The sequence below is a fragment of the Meleagris gallopavo genome, chromosome Z (assembly GCF_905368555.1).
Source record: "Meleagris gallopavo chromosome Z, MGAL_WU_HG_1.1, whole genome shotgun sequence".
NCBI classification, from domain to species: Eukaryota; Metazoa; Chordata; class Aves; order Galliformes; family Phasianidae; genus Meleagris; species Meleagris gallopavo.
Window position 1 is genome coordinate 19,710,092 of NC_139435.1, and position 16,910 is coordinate 19,727,001.

Below are 16,910 nucleotides of genomic sequence, written 5' to 3' on the forward strand. Positions count from 1 at the left end.
TTGTTCTGTTGCCTAGGAAAAAGCTCACATCTATATTCTAGTCATTCTAGTTTGAAAGAAGAGTCTCTGTTACACCTCCAGGAAGTATGAACTTGTTTCTGCAACTTCCATTTCCTTTTCCTTTATTCCAAAATGTTAAAGGGAAGAAAAAGAAAATGCAAAGAAGATGCACACACACACACAAAAAAAAAAGTAGTTTCAGTATCTGTGTTGGGCATAGGCATATCGGTACTCATTCTCTCTTTTTCATTATAGATAAAGTGAAATCTTTCCGAGCAGCTCTCCAAGAAGAGGAACAGGCCAGTAAACAGATCAACCCAAAAAGACCACGTGCCGTTTGAAAGGGGCCTTTGCTGCTAAAGGAACCACGAACCCGTACTGCTGTAGCACACATTTGTTACAAAACCCAGTGGCCCTAAGAACTCAACTACTTGAAAGTGTAAAAACGTTAGAAATGTCTGTGGAAATGTCCTGTTTCTTATTCGCCTGAGTGACATTTTCGATTTTGTGTGAAATGCTCCTATGATGTCTACAAAATGCTTCTAGACCAGACAGCACAACCATGCAGGGTTTAGATCTGTGAAGCACTTTGTTTAAAATATTTCATTTATTCAAATTGTGAATTTTATGTTTGGAAATATTTGCCATGTTTTTAACAATGAAGTAAAACTGTGGCTATTAAAAAAATCACAGTATTTCCATATTACTGTGTTTGGGTTTGTTACAGAGATCAGCTGTGCAGTTTTAAATTGTGTTTGCTTGCATGCTCACCTCACTAGTGGTTGTACATAACTTCTCTTCTACAGATAGCTGTGCTTACCACTTCCTGTTCTGTGCCTTGATGAAGGCTACTTAACCCTAAACATCCTCCTTCTGAAGCACAGCTTTAAGCAACATTCCTAATTTTGTCAATATGAATTACTTTTATCGTATGTACATTTTTAATGTCTTTTGAAACTTTTTTTTGGTGAGTAGTTCATTCATTTCACAGAATGTGCCATATCATTTGAACAGGAACTGCAAGAGCTGTTAGAGTGGACAAACAGCTGGACATTCCATCCTCCTTGTAAAAATATGGATTCTAGATTTATTTGAAAACCATAAAGAATGGTCATATAACACTTCTCAGTTAAAAAAAAAAAAAAAAAAAGCAAAAAGCAAAAAAAAAAAAAAAAAAGCAAAATATAAATTAGTTGATGTATAATAAAGGGTAATGTCTAAGTACCGAGGAGAGTTGTATCTTAGGATAATGCAGATATGCAGCATGTGGTATGGTGTGATAATGCTGTCAGAATAAAGGTACAATCTTACCTCTGTGTATGGCTAGGATAACTGTCACAGTTTGGGGATCTAGCTAAATAAATACATTTTGGGGATCTAGCTAAATATACTGGCCTTTCACATACTGTTAAATTGGCTTTTGATGCATGACAGATTTACATGTACATTAACTGTAGTTTGCAGGTAGTTTGAGTAGCTCTGTTGCTTTAAAAATAGTAGCTAATACCTATTTTTCCCTTTGTATGCAGTGCCAGCAGCTGAAAAGTGGTGTGAAATTGCATCATTTAAGGATTTGCACAATACCTCTACCTAGTGCTAACAGGAATTCCTCAAGTAACTAAATTCTCACAAATGGCGCCATGTGTATCAGCACTTCTTGGTTGGTGGCACTCAAGTTACTTTTGTGTATCCAAGAGATTGACCTTTCATGTAAGAACTTCTCATCAAATGAAGAGTTGTAGACCTCTCTAGGAGTTCTCCCTGTTTCCAGGAGTTTCTATCAGCAGACTTTTCCTGGGAACTGCTGAAACGTTACTTTTGGAATACAAGCCTGTCTGCGTATGTAAGGCCTAGAGGGAAGTAAAGGGAAGGCAATGAAAAGAGAGTTAAATGAGCCAGGAATTCTTGTAGTGTTTAATGTTTGTATCTCCCATAGGAAGGTAGGCTATGGGAAGCTCTTGTCGCATCATGGTTAAAAGAATCAAAAAAACCTCTTGTGTGTAAACATGAAAACAGAAAAAAACAATGTAGATTTTACATAATGTGTTTAATAAATTAAGCTATTAAATGAACTACAAATGAGAATTCTATCAAAGTCCTGTTCTGTTTTGGGGAGAGTGATACTTTGTAAACATGTGAGTTGCTGTACTTTTGAAAAGGCCTCTTGATTTTTGAGTGGATTTTAAATTCTAGAAAGTAACATTCTATGCAAATTTATAACATGGGAAGAAAGTCCCCAGAGCACTCCAGCAATTTTCATCCTGCAATAGGCCTTAAAGACACATCACACATTTTTTGAGAATTTTGTTGAGAACATCATTCATCACAGATAAAAGAATAGTGGAAAAAAAATAAGGCAGGTAGCTTTTGTTAGTGGGTGGAAGAACAGGTTACTGCAGGTATGTTCAACCTCTGGCCCAGCCCCTGCGCAGTGCTACTGTGGCAGCAGGTCTGTCCTGCCAAGTGGCCCTATCTCCCACAACAACCAAACAGTGGTTTGCAGTCAGCACTGTCTGGGCTGAAGCCAGGGCTCGGGGTGCAGTGCAGAAGCAACTAAAGTTGGTGCACAACAGCAAGTAATGTCGTGCATTTTGGTACATTGGCTGAATGCAATACTGTCAACAGCAAAAAATAAGCAGCCACGCTTTCTGTTTTGAGACAAGAATTGGAGAATAGGCTTCAAGGCTTTTGAAAAAAATTAATGTCTTGTGACTCTATTTTCAAGGCATTACTTGCAAATTAATGCCCTGCCAAAGCAGGTTCCCTACACCAGGTCGCACAAGTAGGTGTCCAGGTGGGTCTTGAATATCTCCAGAGAAGGAGACTCCACCACCTCCCTAGGCAGCCTGTTCCAGTGCTCTGTCACCCTCACCGTAAAGAAGTTCTTCTGCACATTTGTGCAGAACTTCCTATGCTGCAGTTTCTGGCTGTTTCCCTTGTCCTGTCTCCACACACTGCTGAAAAGAGTCTGGCCTCGTCACACTGCCCCCCACACCTTAGATATTTATAAACCTGGATCAGGTCCCCTCTCAGTCTTCTTTTCTCAGGGCTAAACAGACCCAGTTCACTTAGCCTTTCTTCATAGGGGAGATGCTCCAGGCCCTTCACCATCTTTGTGGCCCTCCACTGGACTCTTTCCAAGAGATGCCTGTCTTTTTTGTACTGGGGAGCCCAGAACTGGACACAGTACTCCAGATGAGGCCTTACCAGGGCAGAGTAGAGGGGGAGGATCACCTCCCTCAGCTTGCTGGACACGCTTTTTAATGCATCCTAGAATGCCGTTGGCCTTTTTGGCCACGAGGGCACACTGCTGGCTCATGGCCAACCTGTCGTCCACCAGGACACCCAGGCTCCTCTCTGCAGAGCTCCTCTCCAGCAGCTCATCCCCCAGCCTGTACAGGTGCATGCAATTATTCCTCCCTAGATGCAAGACTCTACACTTGCTTTTGTTAAACCTCATCTGGTTTCTTACTGCCCAGCTCTCCAGCCTGTCCAGGTCTCGCTGAATGGCAGCACAGCCTTCAGGCGTGTCAGCCAATCCTCCCAACTTCATATCATCAGCAAACTTGCTGAGGGTGGCCACTGTCCCCTCATAAAGGTCATCGATGAAGATGTTGAACAAGACCGGACCCAGCACAGACCCCTGAGGAACAGGGCTAGTTACTGGTCTCCAACCGGACTCTGCACCGCAAACGATGACTCCCTGTGCTCTACCAGTCAGCCAGTTCTCAACCCACCTCATTGTGCACTCATCTATCCCACAAGACGGTAGACTAAAACAAAAATCTGTAGATTCTGGCCATGCATTAAGACTGCCGGTCAGCTGGTAATTTTCTGCCAATTCCCACAAAGATTCAAAAGCACTAAGATAGGTGGTAAAGGAAACAACATCGGCATTAGGTGCCTCAGTGATGATAACTCATACAATGCCCATAAAAGCTGAAAAACACTTAATGGGATTTCCTTAACAGTACTAAGTTGCTAATGGACTTGAAATGCCATTGGCTCCTGGAGGACAAATGGTGGTCATTTCAAATCAAAAGGAAACATTTAACAGGAATTCCTACAAATCTGTTTTTGTTGCCAAATCAGATTATACCATATTGTAGAAAGATACTGAAATGAAGTTCATGATCAGAAATACAGATTTCAGTTATGGCAGTATCAATCCCCGTGTCACTGAGTATATTGAAAAATACAGTTTTGTGTGGAAGTCCAGCGCTTCAGCCATGAACGAACTGAATGCTTTTAAAATATGGAGTAGTATCTTCTCTTCTGCTGTCTGTGATAAAATAGCACATCTTACTAGGAACCAAAATGTGAACGCTGTACTCTGTTACTTGAGAGGAGCTTCTCCCTTTTCAGTCACGTGGGATTAGATAAGGCTTACAGAAGCAAGCACAGGAGATCTTTCAGTCTTCAGGTAAAGCCTATGAGAAATGGATGCCTTCTGAGTTGAAGCCATGCAAAAGTCTGAAAAAAGTGAAATATTCATGTCACAATTTCTACTGATATATGTGGCAGATTAAGTCATTTCTAAGACATGCTTAGTGGCAAACATTCAAGACAGCACGAAAGCATCCATAATTAAATACAAGAAAGAATTGTTACACAGCTTATACTGGAAGTTACTACTAAGTTTGCCACTTTAGAGATACAGGTACATTTCCAGTGCAGTTATTTACGTTGCATCCTACCAGGTTTTCTACATCTCTGTAAAGAGCAGTAACAGCATTGACTGTTACACTGACAAACAAGCAGGAATTTTAGATGATTCTTGTTCCAACTTAAAGTTAATAGTCAGCAGATAGAGCACAATATAGCAGGAAATGACAAATATTTCCAAATGATTGTATGGATTAAGGCCCAATCCTGAAAAATAAGTAAGGGCTGTGCAAGCCTTGACATTAGGCAATTATGCTACTAGAGACATTTTTAGAAGAGATGTAGAAGAGCTTAGTACAGACATTACAGGAGTAGGGATCTTTATCTAGTTGCTTACGAATACTGTAAACAGCAGTTAATATACATATAGAGTTTAAGTGCTTCATGTTCAGATTGGAAAGAAAAGAGTGTCTGGCATTCAGTGGAATGCAGGGATACTACTTTTCCTATGTGACCCAATAGTAATCTGTTCGGCATAGGTATAGAAGCAGGTGGAATTTGAAGAAGCTTAAAAGGAAGACATAAAAGAATTACCGAATGAAATCATCTATATCCATGGAGCGGGCTCGTTTTTCAGAGTAACCTGTATCTTTTAGGACTGTCTGTATTTTCTCTGATATTTTGAAATTTTCAGGTATTTCCTGTCAATGGAAAATAGGATTCAAATTACTTTTCTAGTCAAAACACAGAAAAATATTAATTATCTTATTATTTCCCTGCTTCTAAAAGACTTCTTTTAAGCAATGTAAGCTGTATATTTTTTTTCCTATGGATTACTGTATTCTTGTGTCTGAAATTATACTTTAGCTCATTTGCTATAAATGAATCACTAACAGTATTGCTAATCTGACACAAAGTTTTCTTAGCAGGCTGTGAGGTCAGCCCTTGAGACATGCACAGCCACTGTATTAACAATGTCCTCAGATTTATTTATTTTTTTTTTCACTGCAACTTAGTAACAGTTTCGGATTTTTCTTTAAGAAAAAAGTTAAATTCCTCCCTTCCCAAGACCATCTCAGACATGCTTTTGCATGTTGAGCCTTTCCACTGTGATTTTTTTATTCTTACAATACTAGAATTTAGGTCACAACACACATGCTTAAAATTTAATATATTAAAAAGGAACTTACTGCATTATGTAAGGAACAATGAATTCGGTAATTGTGATCCAGCAACTGCTCTACAGCACTTGACCTAAAGAAATGTAAATCTAGAATGAAAGCTGATCTTTAGTTTTTTGCCTGTTAGACTTTACTATAAAAATAAACTAATGATTACATAGAGTTGTTCTTTTTAAACAGATGCCTGTTAAAGAGTTTTCTCCTAAAAGTTTCATTTTGTAAGAGTTTGTGACCTCAGTATAAACCCTCCTTCAAAATTTATCCCAGACTCTGATGGCATGCATTTAACACTGCCAGGCATTTTCACAAAGTGAATGGTGAATTAGATGAACTCTCAAACTTCGAAAAATTTTTCTCGAACAGAAGTTACTTACTTGAAGGCTGCAGAGAGTGTCTTGTTTTTCCTAACAAAGGCTATCCTTACCAGACCATCCCACTCCTGAAATTGAAGTGTACAATATTTACTGAAAGGAAAATACAGCTGCTACAATCAGAAACAAACACTTGATAATTTTGCAATACTAAATGATCTTTCAGGAGAGTATCTTTCTTAGGAATTTCATGAAAACTCATACAATCTTGGACAAAGTAATACAAGCTGAGGATTAAAAAAAAACACTTCACCCAATAAAACCACTTGCTCTTTCCTGTGGCCAGGACTTCCAGACAAATTTTTAAGTGCTGAAGATGCAAGACACTTCCAAGAATATTTGGATAGCGCTGGACAAGGCTGAAAAAGTCTTTAAGATCAAAGTATTTCAAAAATCAACTCCAAAAATACTATCTTGTAGCATCTATCTTCTGCGACTGTGAAGAGTGATCTGAAGACACTCTTCTTATCATAAACAACGAAGTCATCAGCCAGAAGAATTTCTGTTGAAGCACTATGAAAGGTACATTATGAGTTGCAACTCCCCAGGTGATACGGAGTTATTATCTCAGTCTTGTTAGAAACAGAATCATAGAATGACTTACGTTGAAATGGACATTAAAGATCACATAGTTCCGACTCACCTGCCATAAGCAAGGACAACTTCCATGACATTGGTTACCTAAAGGCCCCAGCCAACATGGTCTGTAACATCTCCTTAGATGCGACACACACAGCTTCTCCAGGAAGCCTGTACCAGTGCCTCACTGCCCTCTGAGTAAAGAATTTCTTAACATCTAACCTAAATTTCCTCCTCTCTGCAGGGCTGTTCTCAAAGAGTTCTCATTATATACACATATCTGCAATTGCCATAACCCAAGTGAAACACCTTGAACTTGGCCTTGTTGAACTTCTTTAGGTTCACAAAGGTCCACTTTTCAAGCCTCTCCAGGCCCCCCTGGATGGCATCCCTTCCTTCTGTTGTATCAACTGCACCACTCAGCTCAGTCATCTGCAAATCTGTTTGAGGGTACACTGAAACCTACTTTCTAGATCGTTGATAAAGATGTTGAAGAACACTCATCCCAAGATCCTGGGGGAAGACCACTCATCACCAGCCTCTATCTGAACACAGACCTGCTGACCACAACCTTCTGTCTGCAACTATACAACCAATTTTTTCACTGAATAGGTCACCTTTCAAATCTACATCTTCCCAATCTATACATAAGAATGTGGTGTGATAGCACGTCAAAGGCCTTGCAGAAGTTCAGGAAGATGACATCATTCCCCTTCCTTTGTCCATTGATGCTGTCACTCCTTCCTAGAATTCCACTCAACTAGCCCTTGGACAAGTTATGCTGGCTGTCTTGGATCACCTCGTCTTGCATGCAAGATAATAAGTAGTATGTTAGATTGTTAGTAGAGCATATGATGCTCACCTGGAAGTTGATGGGCGGTGGTGGGTTCTTTGGCTCTATTCTGACAACACTGGATTCAACTTTAGGAGGTGGCTTGAAGTTATTTTTTCCAACCTGGTAGAAGTTAAGCAGCTGCATGATTAATCTGCACATCTTCACATTCATAGAAACATAGTTTTCTCTTCAACAGCTTTGTTATGTAATGCATACCTTCATCAGATGGTCCACTCGAGCTAATAACTGAGTATTAATAGAAAGTCTGCAGTACAGCTTACTTCCTGGTTTTGCAACCAAACGAAGTGCAAATTCTCTTTGGAACATAAGTATTGCACACCTAGGAGAAACAAAAATGACAAATTCTAACTTTTATCAACTTTTAAGTCAAAAGTCAACTAGCAGTTAGAAAACACATCTTTTTCCCCCTCAGCACTTAAAGCAGTGCACACACTTGCTTAATTAGCTTGAACTGTTCAAAAAAAACTCAGTGAAATCAGTCAAATTCTTTCAGAGCTACTACAGAGTTTGATTATTTCAAGTGGATGAAGATCAAAGAGACAGAAACTAATCTCAGAGTTTTGTGTTTGACTAACAAATAACTCTGAGTATTTCTATGACAAATCTTTCAAAGCCAAGTTCTCTAACTCCAAAAACCGACCAGTAAACATCACTAAAACTAGTTTGTCAACGACATACTGAACAACACACAGAAGTACCTGGTCAGCTACATTTTTACACCTTACGGACAATTGGAAATGTCATGGCTTCAATTCTACCCTTATCAACCTTACTGCCTAATGTAGGAAAGCATTTGAAATCTTACTATGCGCTGCTTATCCCTGGAATAACAATCAGTGGCAATTCTAGTGCAAACAGGAGAAATTCTTGTTTTCGTCAGTTGGACACCTACCTACCCCAAGACTAAATCACCTCCTTGTGTACAACATATTGACATTAACTGATCTACAGGCAGTAGTAGTTTCCACAATACAAAAAACAAAGAAAGTAGGAGGCTTTTTCTTCTATCAGGCAATCTAGAGCACTGCTTTTTCACATACCTGAAAAAGGGTCTATGAAGCAATAACTTGAAAACAAACGGTGAAGAAATCTGAGGAAAAGAGTAGTAACATCAGTACAACTTCCCAGCAATCATGAAAAAAAAATCTGTCACGTTGTTTAGTCTATACCTGGTAAGGCAAGTTGGCTACACACGCATCAAAGAATGGTAAGTCTGTTTTCAAGACATCTCCAACCTTGATTTCAAGTTTGTTTGCCAGACACCTAAAGAAAAGTACACTGGGGTTACCTTCAAATAAGCATGCTGCTAGAGTGTTTGCCAAAGCAGCTCCACTGCTTTTAAGTTCACGTAATTTCCACAATTGATACTTACGTGCCTTGGACTCTTTTCTGAAGTTCACCCACAAGTCTGGGATCAATTTCACAAGCAATAACCTGAAAATAATGTATATATTTGCAAAGCTTCATATGAACTTCCGATTGGGTCTAAAATTACAATTGTAAAACAGGTGGAAGCAAGCGTTGCTACAGGATTAAGCAGCTCTTCAACATTTCCATCAGGCTATGTGTTTTTTTTCCCTGCCTGTCGCACGATGGCCTAATCCCAGCTGACATTCCCTATTAGTGGGTGAACAATCCAACGCTTGGTGAATTCTGCTTCACAATGATAGGAAGAGCAGACATCGAAGGATCAAAAAGCGACGTCGCTATGAACGTCACAAGACAGTTATCCCTGTGGTAACCCAGGTATCCCTGTTTAAAACCCAGAAAGTCAGAAGGATTGTGAAGCTCCGCTTTCACAGTCTGTATTCTTACTGAAAATCAAGATCAAGTGAGCTTTTGTCCTTCTGCTCCACAGGTTTCTGGCATCGCTGAGCTCGTTTTTAGGACACCTGCATTACACTTTGACATGCAAGAGATACAAAATAAATTGATAATAGCAATATAGTTTGACAAAAACATACATGAATTACACAGACAAAAATTCACTGGAATTATGAGTGTTGAGAAAAATATAAATCAGGTAGTTCTACTTACCTGGATGAGACAGCAAAGGACCCTTCTGTTTGCCATAGTCTAAGCCATAACATGATTTAAGTACAGTAGGAAATCCACACTTACTTTTTTCACTTTCTCTAACATCTTTACGGTCAGGTTACCGGTTCCAGGGCCTACTTCCAGAACAATATCTGTACGCCGCAATGCAGCCTAAGAATAAATAGCATCTCAGTATTTTTCTAAAACAAACTTCTAGCAGTCATTCAATTTTAAAATGGAAGGTATGTGCAGCTCAGTAAAAGCATGAACTGAACTAACAGAGAAATATAAATGTACTCTAGAAAGAGAAGGGAGGTAAACAGTGAAAACAAGAATGTCCTACAATTTAATTAAGTGGTGCATAGATGAATACAGAAAAGTAAGCACGCAGCCACCATTTTTAAGAAATACAGTAAAATTTAAGAAATACAGTACAGAAAGGCATCTCCGCAACCATAAAAAGGACGTAGAAAATAAAAATGTATCGAAGTGTGCTTTTAAAGCAAAAATTCCTTCTGCTCCTGAGCCCAACTCTGAAGTTGATCACTTCCCTCAGATGATGCCCTAACAGCATGCTGAAAGAACTTCTCAGCTCTCCGACAGACAGCTGTTAGGTGCAGCAGGCACGGTGGGCACTCACTTCCCCTGTCACACGCACCCACACCAGCACAGCCTCACCATTTACTTTCACAGAACCCCAGATGGGCTGAGGCTGGCAAAGCTCTGTGGGTCCATCTGGTTCAACCTGAGCAGAGTGCCCAGGCCCACTTCCAGGCCGCTTCTGGAGATCTGTAAGAAGGGGATCTGCCTCCTCATCTGCAGGCTGATCAGTCCCAGCACTCTCACCCTCTCCTAAGAGGGAAGGCACCGCTGAGACGCTGTGAGCTGAACACCTCGGGATGGCAGAACTGTTCGGGTTCCGCGCAAACACCCGACTGCCCAGCGGCGCCGCGAGCACACGGACAACGCCCTGGGGCACGCACCTTTTCGATGATGCTGTTGACGACGAGGGGGTTCTTCAGGATGTGCTGCCCGGCGCCGGTGTTGAACAAGATACCTGCGGCAAAGCCAGACCGACAGCTCGCGCCCCGCGCCAGCCCGACCAGGAGCCGCGGCAAAACGCGGGCGTTTTCTCCATTAAGCCCACAAACCCTCCGACGCGTCCCCGCGTCGACAGCCCGGCCCGCACTCACCATTGGCGCGGCCCTCCTGGAGCTGCTGCCGCGGCCGCTTCTTTCCCTTTACTTTAGGCATGGCGGCGCCGCTCCGCACCGCGCACACGTGCAGCCGCCGCGGGACGGCAGCTCCCGTCGGGCAGCGCGGCAGGAGCGCGTCACCGCGGCGCTACGGCGGCCGCGCGGGGGCGGGGAGGGGAGCGCTTTCGCGCCGCGATTGCGTGCCGCCTTGTGCGAGCGGCCGCGTTCAGAGCGCTGTCCGTCCCGTCAGGGCTTTCCCGTCGGCTCACGAAATAACTCGGAGCCGAGGCAAAGCATGAATTTCTGCCGTAACCACTCTGCCCCACATCACAAACACAGCTCCGCGCAAAGCGTAAGCCTCCTCGAATCACGCCGAACGGCAGCACAACGCCCGCCGTCCCCGCGAGGCGGGCCGCGACCCCGCGCAGGCCAGCTCACGCCCACCCCGCGCATGCGCAGCAAAACGGCACCTGCCCGACGTTGCGGCGGGCAAAGCCCGTCGACGTCGCGCGGAGATGACGTATACGCGGCGCGCCGGAGAGGCGGGGTGCCGCAGCTCCGGCGGCGGGTGCCGGCGTGTGGCGCGAGCTTCAGAATAGGCGGGTGCCGCGCGCACGCCCCTCCCCGCCCCGCCCCGCCCCGCCGCGGTGAGCCGTGCCCACTCCCGCGCCACCGCCGTCCCGCGGGTGCTTCTCCGGTACGCAGGGTGGGGGAGCGGGCTGCTGGTGGGCGGGGCGCGGGGTGGAGCGGGGCGGCCTTCCGCGACCCGCGGCGTGGCGTGGTGTGGCGGGCAGGGAGGGGGTGCGGCGCTGAGCGGGGCTGGTCGGTGCTGGGCCCGGCGCACTGCTGTGTGGAGGCGGTAGGGGCCGGCGGCGTCCTGCGGGCGGGACGATCAGTGGGAGCGGCCTGCGCCGGGTGGGGGCGAGCCGCGAAGTTGCGCGGCGTCGTGCGGGGCTCTCCGGTGCGCCGTGCCGTCGGGCAGGTGCCGGTGCCGCTATCGTTGCGGCGGGACGCCGGGACGAGGACTCCGCGCTGCCGTCGCGCCGTCCGCCCGGCCCTCGGCGCCGCCGCCGGCTCGGCGCGGAACGGGTCCGAGCGAGCAGCGCCGAGGGGACGGGGCGGCGCGCTGCAGGGAGACCCGCGTCCTGCGGGACGGGGCAGGGCGGCCGCGGTTTACGGCTGTTTTCTTCCCGCAGGCTGACAGCCGACGGCAAAGCAGCTTCTCCGAGTCGCACGGAGGGCTGCAGTGAGTTCCGTCTCTCCTTTCTGTTGTCTTGCAGCACGTGCGGGGTGTTCTGAGTGCCGCCGCTGCCTTCGAGTGTCCCCGTCCTCGAAGGCGCCGGCAGTGCGTGGGAGCGCCTCCCGAGCTGCGCGCACCCCGGGGCTTCCACTTCCTGGAGCTCCGGCGCCCTCCTGTCCTGTCATTGCCAGTCCCGCTCCATCGTTTTGCCGTTCTGCAGGAGATTGCTGCGTGCTGTAAATCTGTATGTATGCCATATTATAGGCTTTTATTGCCCAAACCGGAGGTGTAAACTTTGGAAAGCATGTCTTCAGATGTAGGCTTTAACTGTCTGCTGGAATGGCTTCACGTGAATTAACTTGATTAATTAATTAACCAACTAATAATTAGTTTAATGCCTCTGCATGAGAGCAGGTGGAAACTAGGATTTTTATGTCTGCTGTTGCATGCTAGTTTGCTGTGAAGCATTCAGTCTTGTTTATGAAATGGCAAAGGTGAGCTGAGTTTGGAAGAAGTTAGATGAATAAGATGGGCTGTGTGACTTAAGTCATCATGAGAAGTTTCCAATGGCTGGAAAAGGGGAAACATAACCCTCATTTTCAAGAAGGGAAAAAAGCAAGGAACTACATGCCAGTTGTTCTCACCTCTGAGACTGGCAAGACCATGGAGGAGATCCTCCTGAAGGCCCTATTAACACACATGGAAAATTAAGTGATTGGTGGTAACCAGCATGGCTTCACCAAGGGTAAGTCATGCCTGGCAAACTTGGTGGCCTTTTACAGTGGAGTTACACCATCAGTGAAAGATGAGCAGCTGATTTCATTTACCTGGCTTTGTGCAAAGTGTTTGACTTTGTCTCATGTGATGTCCTGGTCACTAAAATGGAGAAAAATGAATTTGACAGATGGACCACTTACTGGATAAGGAACTGGCAGGATGGTTGTACTCAGAGAGTTGTGGTCAACAGCTCAGTGTCCAGATGGAAAGTGGTGACAAGTAGTGTTCCTCTCAGCCCAGTGCTGTTTAACATCTTTCTAGGCAACATGGACACTGGGGATTGAGTGTACTCTCAGCAAGTTGGCAGATGATACCAAGCTGGGTGGTGTGATTAACATACTAGAGGAAAGGGACACCCAGAGGGTATCTAGGTCCAGAGGGACCTGGACAGGCCTGAGAGATGGGCCCTTGCCAACCTCTTGATGTTCAGCGAGGCCAAGTGCAAGGTCCTGCACCTGGGTCAAGGCAATCCTAAGCAGAGAGGTTGGGTGAGAATGGCTTGAGAGAAGCCCTGAGGAGAAGGATTTGGAAGTGTCAGTTGATGAAAGACAACACGAGACAGGAAAGAGCGCTTGCAACCCAGAAGGCCAACCGCATCCTGGGTCGCATCAAGAGAAGAATGGCCAGCAGTCAAGGGAGGTGATTGTGCCCCATGATACTCTGAACACTGCACCCAGTTCTTGTGCCCCTAACACAGGAAGCATATGGAGCCATTGGAGCAGATCTGAACGAAGGCCATGAAAATGATCTGAGGGCTGGTGCACCTCCCTTACAAGGACAGGCTGTGGCTTCAGCCTGGAGAAGAGAAGGTTCTGAGGGGACATTACAGTGGCCTTCCAGTACCTGATGGGAGCCTACAGGAAAGCTGCGAAGGGACTTTTTGTAAGGGCATATAGCAACAGGATGAGGAGAAATGGCTTTAAAGTTGAAGAGGGTAGGTTTAAACTAGGTATTAGGAAGAAATTCTTTACTGTGAAGGTGGTGAGACAGTGGAACGGATTGCCCAGAGAAGTTGTAAGCACCGCCTCCCTGGGTTTGTTAAGGCCAGGCTACATAGGGCTTTGAGCAGCCTGGTCTAGAGGGAGGTATCCTTGGCTATGGCAAGAAGTTGGAATTAAATGATAGTAAAGGTCACTTCCAACCTTACTGATAAAGAATGAAAATATTCCTTCCTTGTCTTTGTGCACTCCTTTCTCCTTTTTCTGTGTTGTTGCTGCTGAGCCCTGTGACATGGTTTTTCCTGAGCTGTATCCAAGCATACTCCTTTGAATAGTTCCACTATCATTTCTTACTTCCTTTACTTTCTGTAAGGAGTTTTTGGTCAGTTTGCTTTCCATTTAACCTCAAAGAATTTTTCATTTTTATCTTTTTCATTTAAATTTTAGTTACTACTGTAAATACTAATGCCAGCCTTTCTCACCAACCGTCCCTTATTCCTGTGTTCCACCTTCTTTCTTTGCTCCTTTTTCCCTCCTGTCAGCTGATTTCAGATCTGGGTTTTTGTTTCACTGTACTAATAAGTTTCTATATAAATTCTGTTATAGTTCTGGTTTACTGTTTGTGTCATTAGCAGCAAAGGGACGAAAGCACCAAAATTCATCCTAACAGAGATGTGTTTTTTTTTCTTCTATGTTACAAATATAATTGGGCAAAATGTAGACGATGTTTCCTATTTACACAAAGAAATAATGAGCTGTTCTTACAGATCTTCCTAAGGACTAACATGCAGTTGTTGTAGTAATTCTGGTCACTAGTGTAGTTGCTAATAATTTTTGTGGAACATTGAACAGCCACCATACTTGTAGTTTTTTTGTTTGTTTTTACTGCTCAGTAGAAATACAAACATCTGATATTACTGATATAGGTACTATAACCTCAAGAAAAGAGGCTCATAGGAGAATGATGGAGAGAGGTTGGAATTTCAGGAACTGCCAGCTGTTCCTGAAATTGAAATGCTTACAGGCACTGCTGATGGCTTGTGAACATCGACACCAATGCTAACTTTCATCTGAATTATTTTTTCAGAAGATGAGCCGTTGCTGGTTCTTGTGTCTGTTCAGAATAGAAATCTTGTTTTTCCTATTTTCCTCAAGACAAATGTGCTGAAAAGAAGTCTTAAGTTTCTAGTTGAATCTCCCAATCTGTGGCTGGTAGCTTTAGCCCCTTAATGTCAACCTTAAGAGCCATTCTCACCCTCTTTGTACGTGCCTCTCATGTGGTCATTTTTAGGTATCTTTTCAGCCATTCTGTAGCTCCCACTTTACCAGGTTAAACAAGTACTCAATCTCTATTCATAAATCCTTTGCGTGACTCCGGTTTCATTGGTAACTCTGGACTCTTTCCAGTTTCTGCATTTTTTTCCTTGACCCGGGGGAGGGGAAAATGATGACAAAACTGAAGACTATGTGTTAGGAGCAGTATGTTATGTGCAGTGTCCTCCTAGATACTGCTGTGTAGAGGAAGGTGGTAACATGCCTGGAGCCACTTGCCGTGTTCCTTCTAAAGTTGTCCAGTATGTAGTTAACATTATTTTCAGTGAGAACACTGTATTTTGTGAAATACTGTTATCAAGTTCAGAAGATCATAACTGAATCTGTACTTCATTACAGTGTAAAACATTTCATTGAATTAACAAAAGATAACAATTGTACAAATTAGCTGGTTAGATATGTATGAGCTGTTATGCTGATTGTTTGGAGAATGGAAGAAGCTAAGGTTTTAGGTATTTTCTCATAAAATCTTTTGTCTGCAGATATATAGCTGTTCTTGGTTTGTTTTCATAATGTGATTCTAGAATTTGAATGTATTTCAGTACGAGAAAGAACCTGAATACTCACCTTCCTTCAGCTTCAGGCATTTAAAGAGTGTGAGGGCAAGCATAGATTTTATTTATAAACTGTAACCAAAGATTGCCCCATCTTCAGCAAAATTACTAACTTCATTTTGTTCTGTTGCTCATGTCAGTCTCATCCACTGTGAGGAGTCAGTCAACAGTGCCCATTTGTGGAGGACTAGACATCTTGGGGGCTGTTCAGTTCAGATGCCTTACCTCTAGTACATCCTCAAACCAGGGTCTTATGGAGGAAATATCACTGAAGGATTGTCCTCTTCTGATGATCTTTCTTGGGCATCCGGTATGGTCTTTCTCAGAGACAAAATAATTAGTTAAGTGAATTTTTATTCTGACCTTTTAAGGTCATTCCTCTAGCAATACCTGCCCATTTTTTAATGACTTTTTTTTTTTTTTTTTAATATAAACTTTTTTAAGAATTTGTGAAGCTTTGTAAATGCTTCTTTGATTGTTGTTGTTGTTGTTGTTGTTGTTGTTGGTTTTTGTTTTGTTATCTAGAACTGTTAGGTAATAATTTTGAAACAAGAAAATGGTGAAATCCTCATGGGTTTTTGTTAATGTTGTACTAACTTCAGTGTTAGTCATCTGATGACACCTGTTCTTGGTGAAGCGTGTGAAGTTTTAGTGAAATTTGTTTGAAGTTGAAGAAGTTACTTAATGTTTTGTTTAGACAGATGCACATACTGCAAACTTTGTAACTTTTAGAATTGTGGGTTTTCATTTCACAATGCTTTTTTTTTTTTTTTAATTGATTAGGTGCTCCATCATTATACTTCATCAGGTCTTGTTCAGTGGCGTAGGACTGTGGGATAAGAACGTATTTCTTTCAGAACGAAAATAATTTGACTTCTAAATAGAAATAAATGAAGTCATTTCAAAGACAAAGTATAAATTTGGTCTTGCAGGAATTGAGCTGTGATTTCCTCCGCAGTGCAAGCTCTATGCCTGCTTCTTCTAGCTTTTCTCCCAGTTATTTCTTTTCCTCCTTTCCTTTCCGTTGCTGCCTTTTTTAGGTTCTCCAAAGCTCTGTAAGTTAGACTAGACAAACTTTCTTTATGCAGTGTTTATACCAGAAGAATCTGAATATACATTTTATTGATGCTTTGTTTGTGAGAGCTTATTTTACTGAAGTTCTTAATGCTTTGCAATAGAGATCCTATTGTGATCCTTCCATTTAAGTTAATCCTGTGTTTTTCTGTGTTGCCATTGTGTTCCTG

The 16,910-nt window shown here is 43.3% G+C and overlaps 3 protein-coding genes across 10 annotated transcripts in view; 2 read left to right on the plus strand and 1 right to left on the minus strand.

Moving 5' to 3' along the window:
* KIF2A (kinesin family member 2A) overlaps positions 1–2,085 on the plus strand; it is a 53,546-nt gene extending 51,461 nt beyond the window's left edge. For all 3 annotated transcript variants that reach the window (XM_085213975.1, XM_085213973.1, XM_085213974.1), the window contains one exon: positions 256–2,085. In XM_085213975.1, the coding sequence (XP_085070101.1) occupies positions 256–341 (86 nt within the window). In that variant the 3' untranslated portion in view covers positions 342–2,085. The remainder of the gene's footprint in view (positions 1–255) is intronic.
* Positions 2,029–11,264, minus strand: DIMT1 (DIM1 rRNA methyltransferase and ribosome maturation factor). Of its 2 annotated transcripts, none has more exons than XM_010725465.3 (12): positions 10,823–11,264; positions 10,613–10,686; positions 9,714–9,800; positions 8,965–9,026; positions 8,762–8,855; positions 8,633–8,682; positions 7,788–7,911; positions 7,599–7,691; positions 6,161–6,225; positions 5,796–5,859; positions 5,200–5,306; positions 2,029–4,473 (listed from the first exon to the last, which is right to left on the minus strand). In XM_010725465.3, exons 1-12 carry the CDS (start codon positions 10,881–10,883, stop codon positions 4,431–4,433), a joined length of 924 nt encoding a protein of 307 aa, XP_010723767.1. In that variant the 5' UTR covers positions 10,884–11,264; the 3' UTR covers positions 2,029–4,430. The 2 variants fall into 2 exon arrangements, with proteins under 2 accessions (XP_010723767.1, XP_085070103.1); XM_085213977.1 differs by lacking the exon at positions 10,823–11,264 and adding an exon at positions 10,308–10,481.
* A 119-nt stretch (positions 11,265–11,383) lies between these two features.
* The window catches only part of IPO11 (importin 11), a 74,983-nt gene continuing 69,456 nt past the window's right edge, over positions 11,384–16,910 (plus strand). For 3 of the 5 annotated variants that reach the window (XR_014880611.1, XR_014880612.1, XM_085213970.1), the window contains exons 1-2: positions 11,384–11,522; positions 12,106–12,309. Coding sequence is in view for 1 of the 5 variants with exons in the window: in XM_085213971.1 (XP_085070097.1) it covers positions 15,920–15,976 (57 nt within the window). In the remaining 4 variants the exon portion in view is untranslated. The other 2 variants (XM_085213971.1, XM_085213972.1) reach the window with 2 other exon arrangements.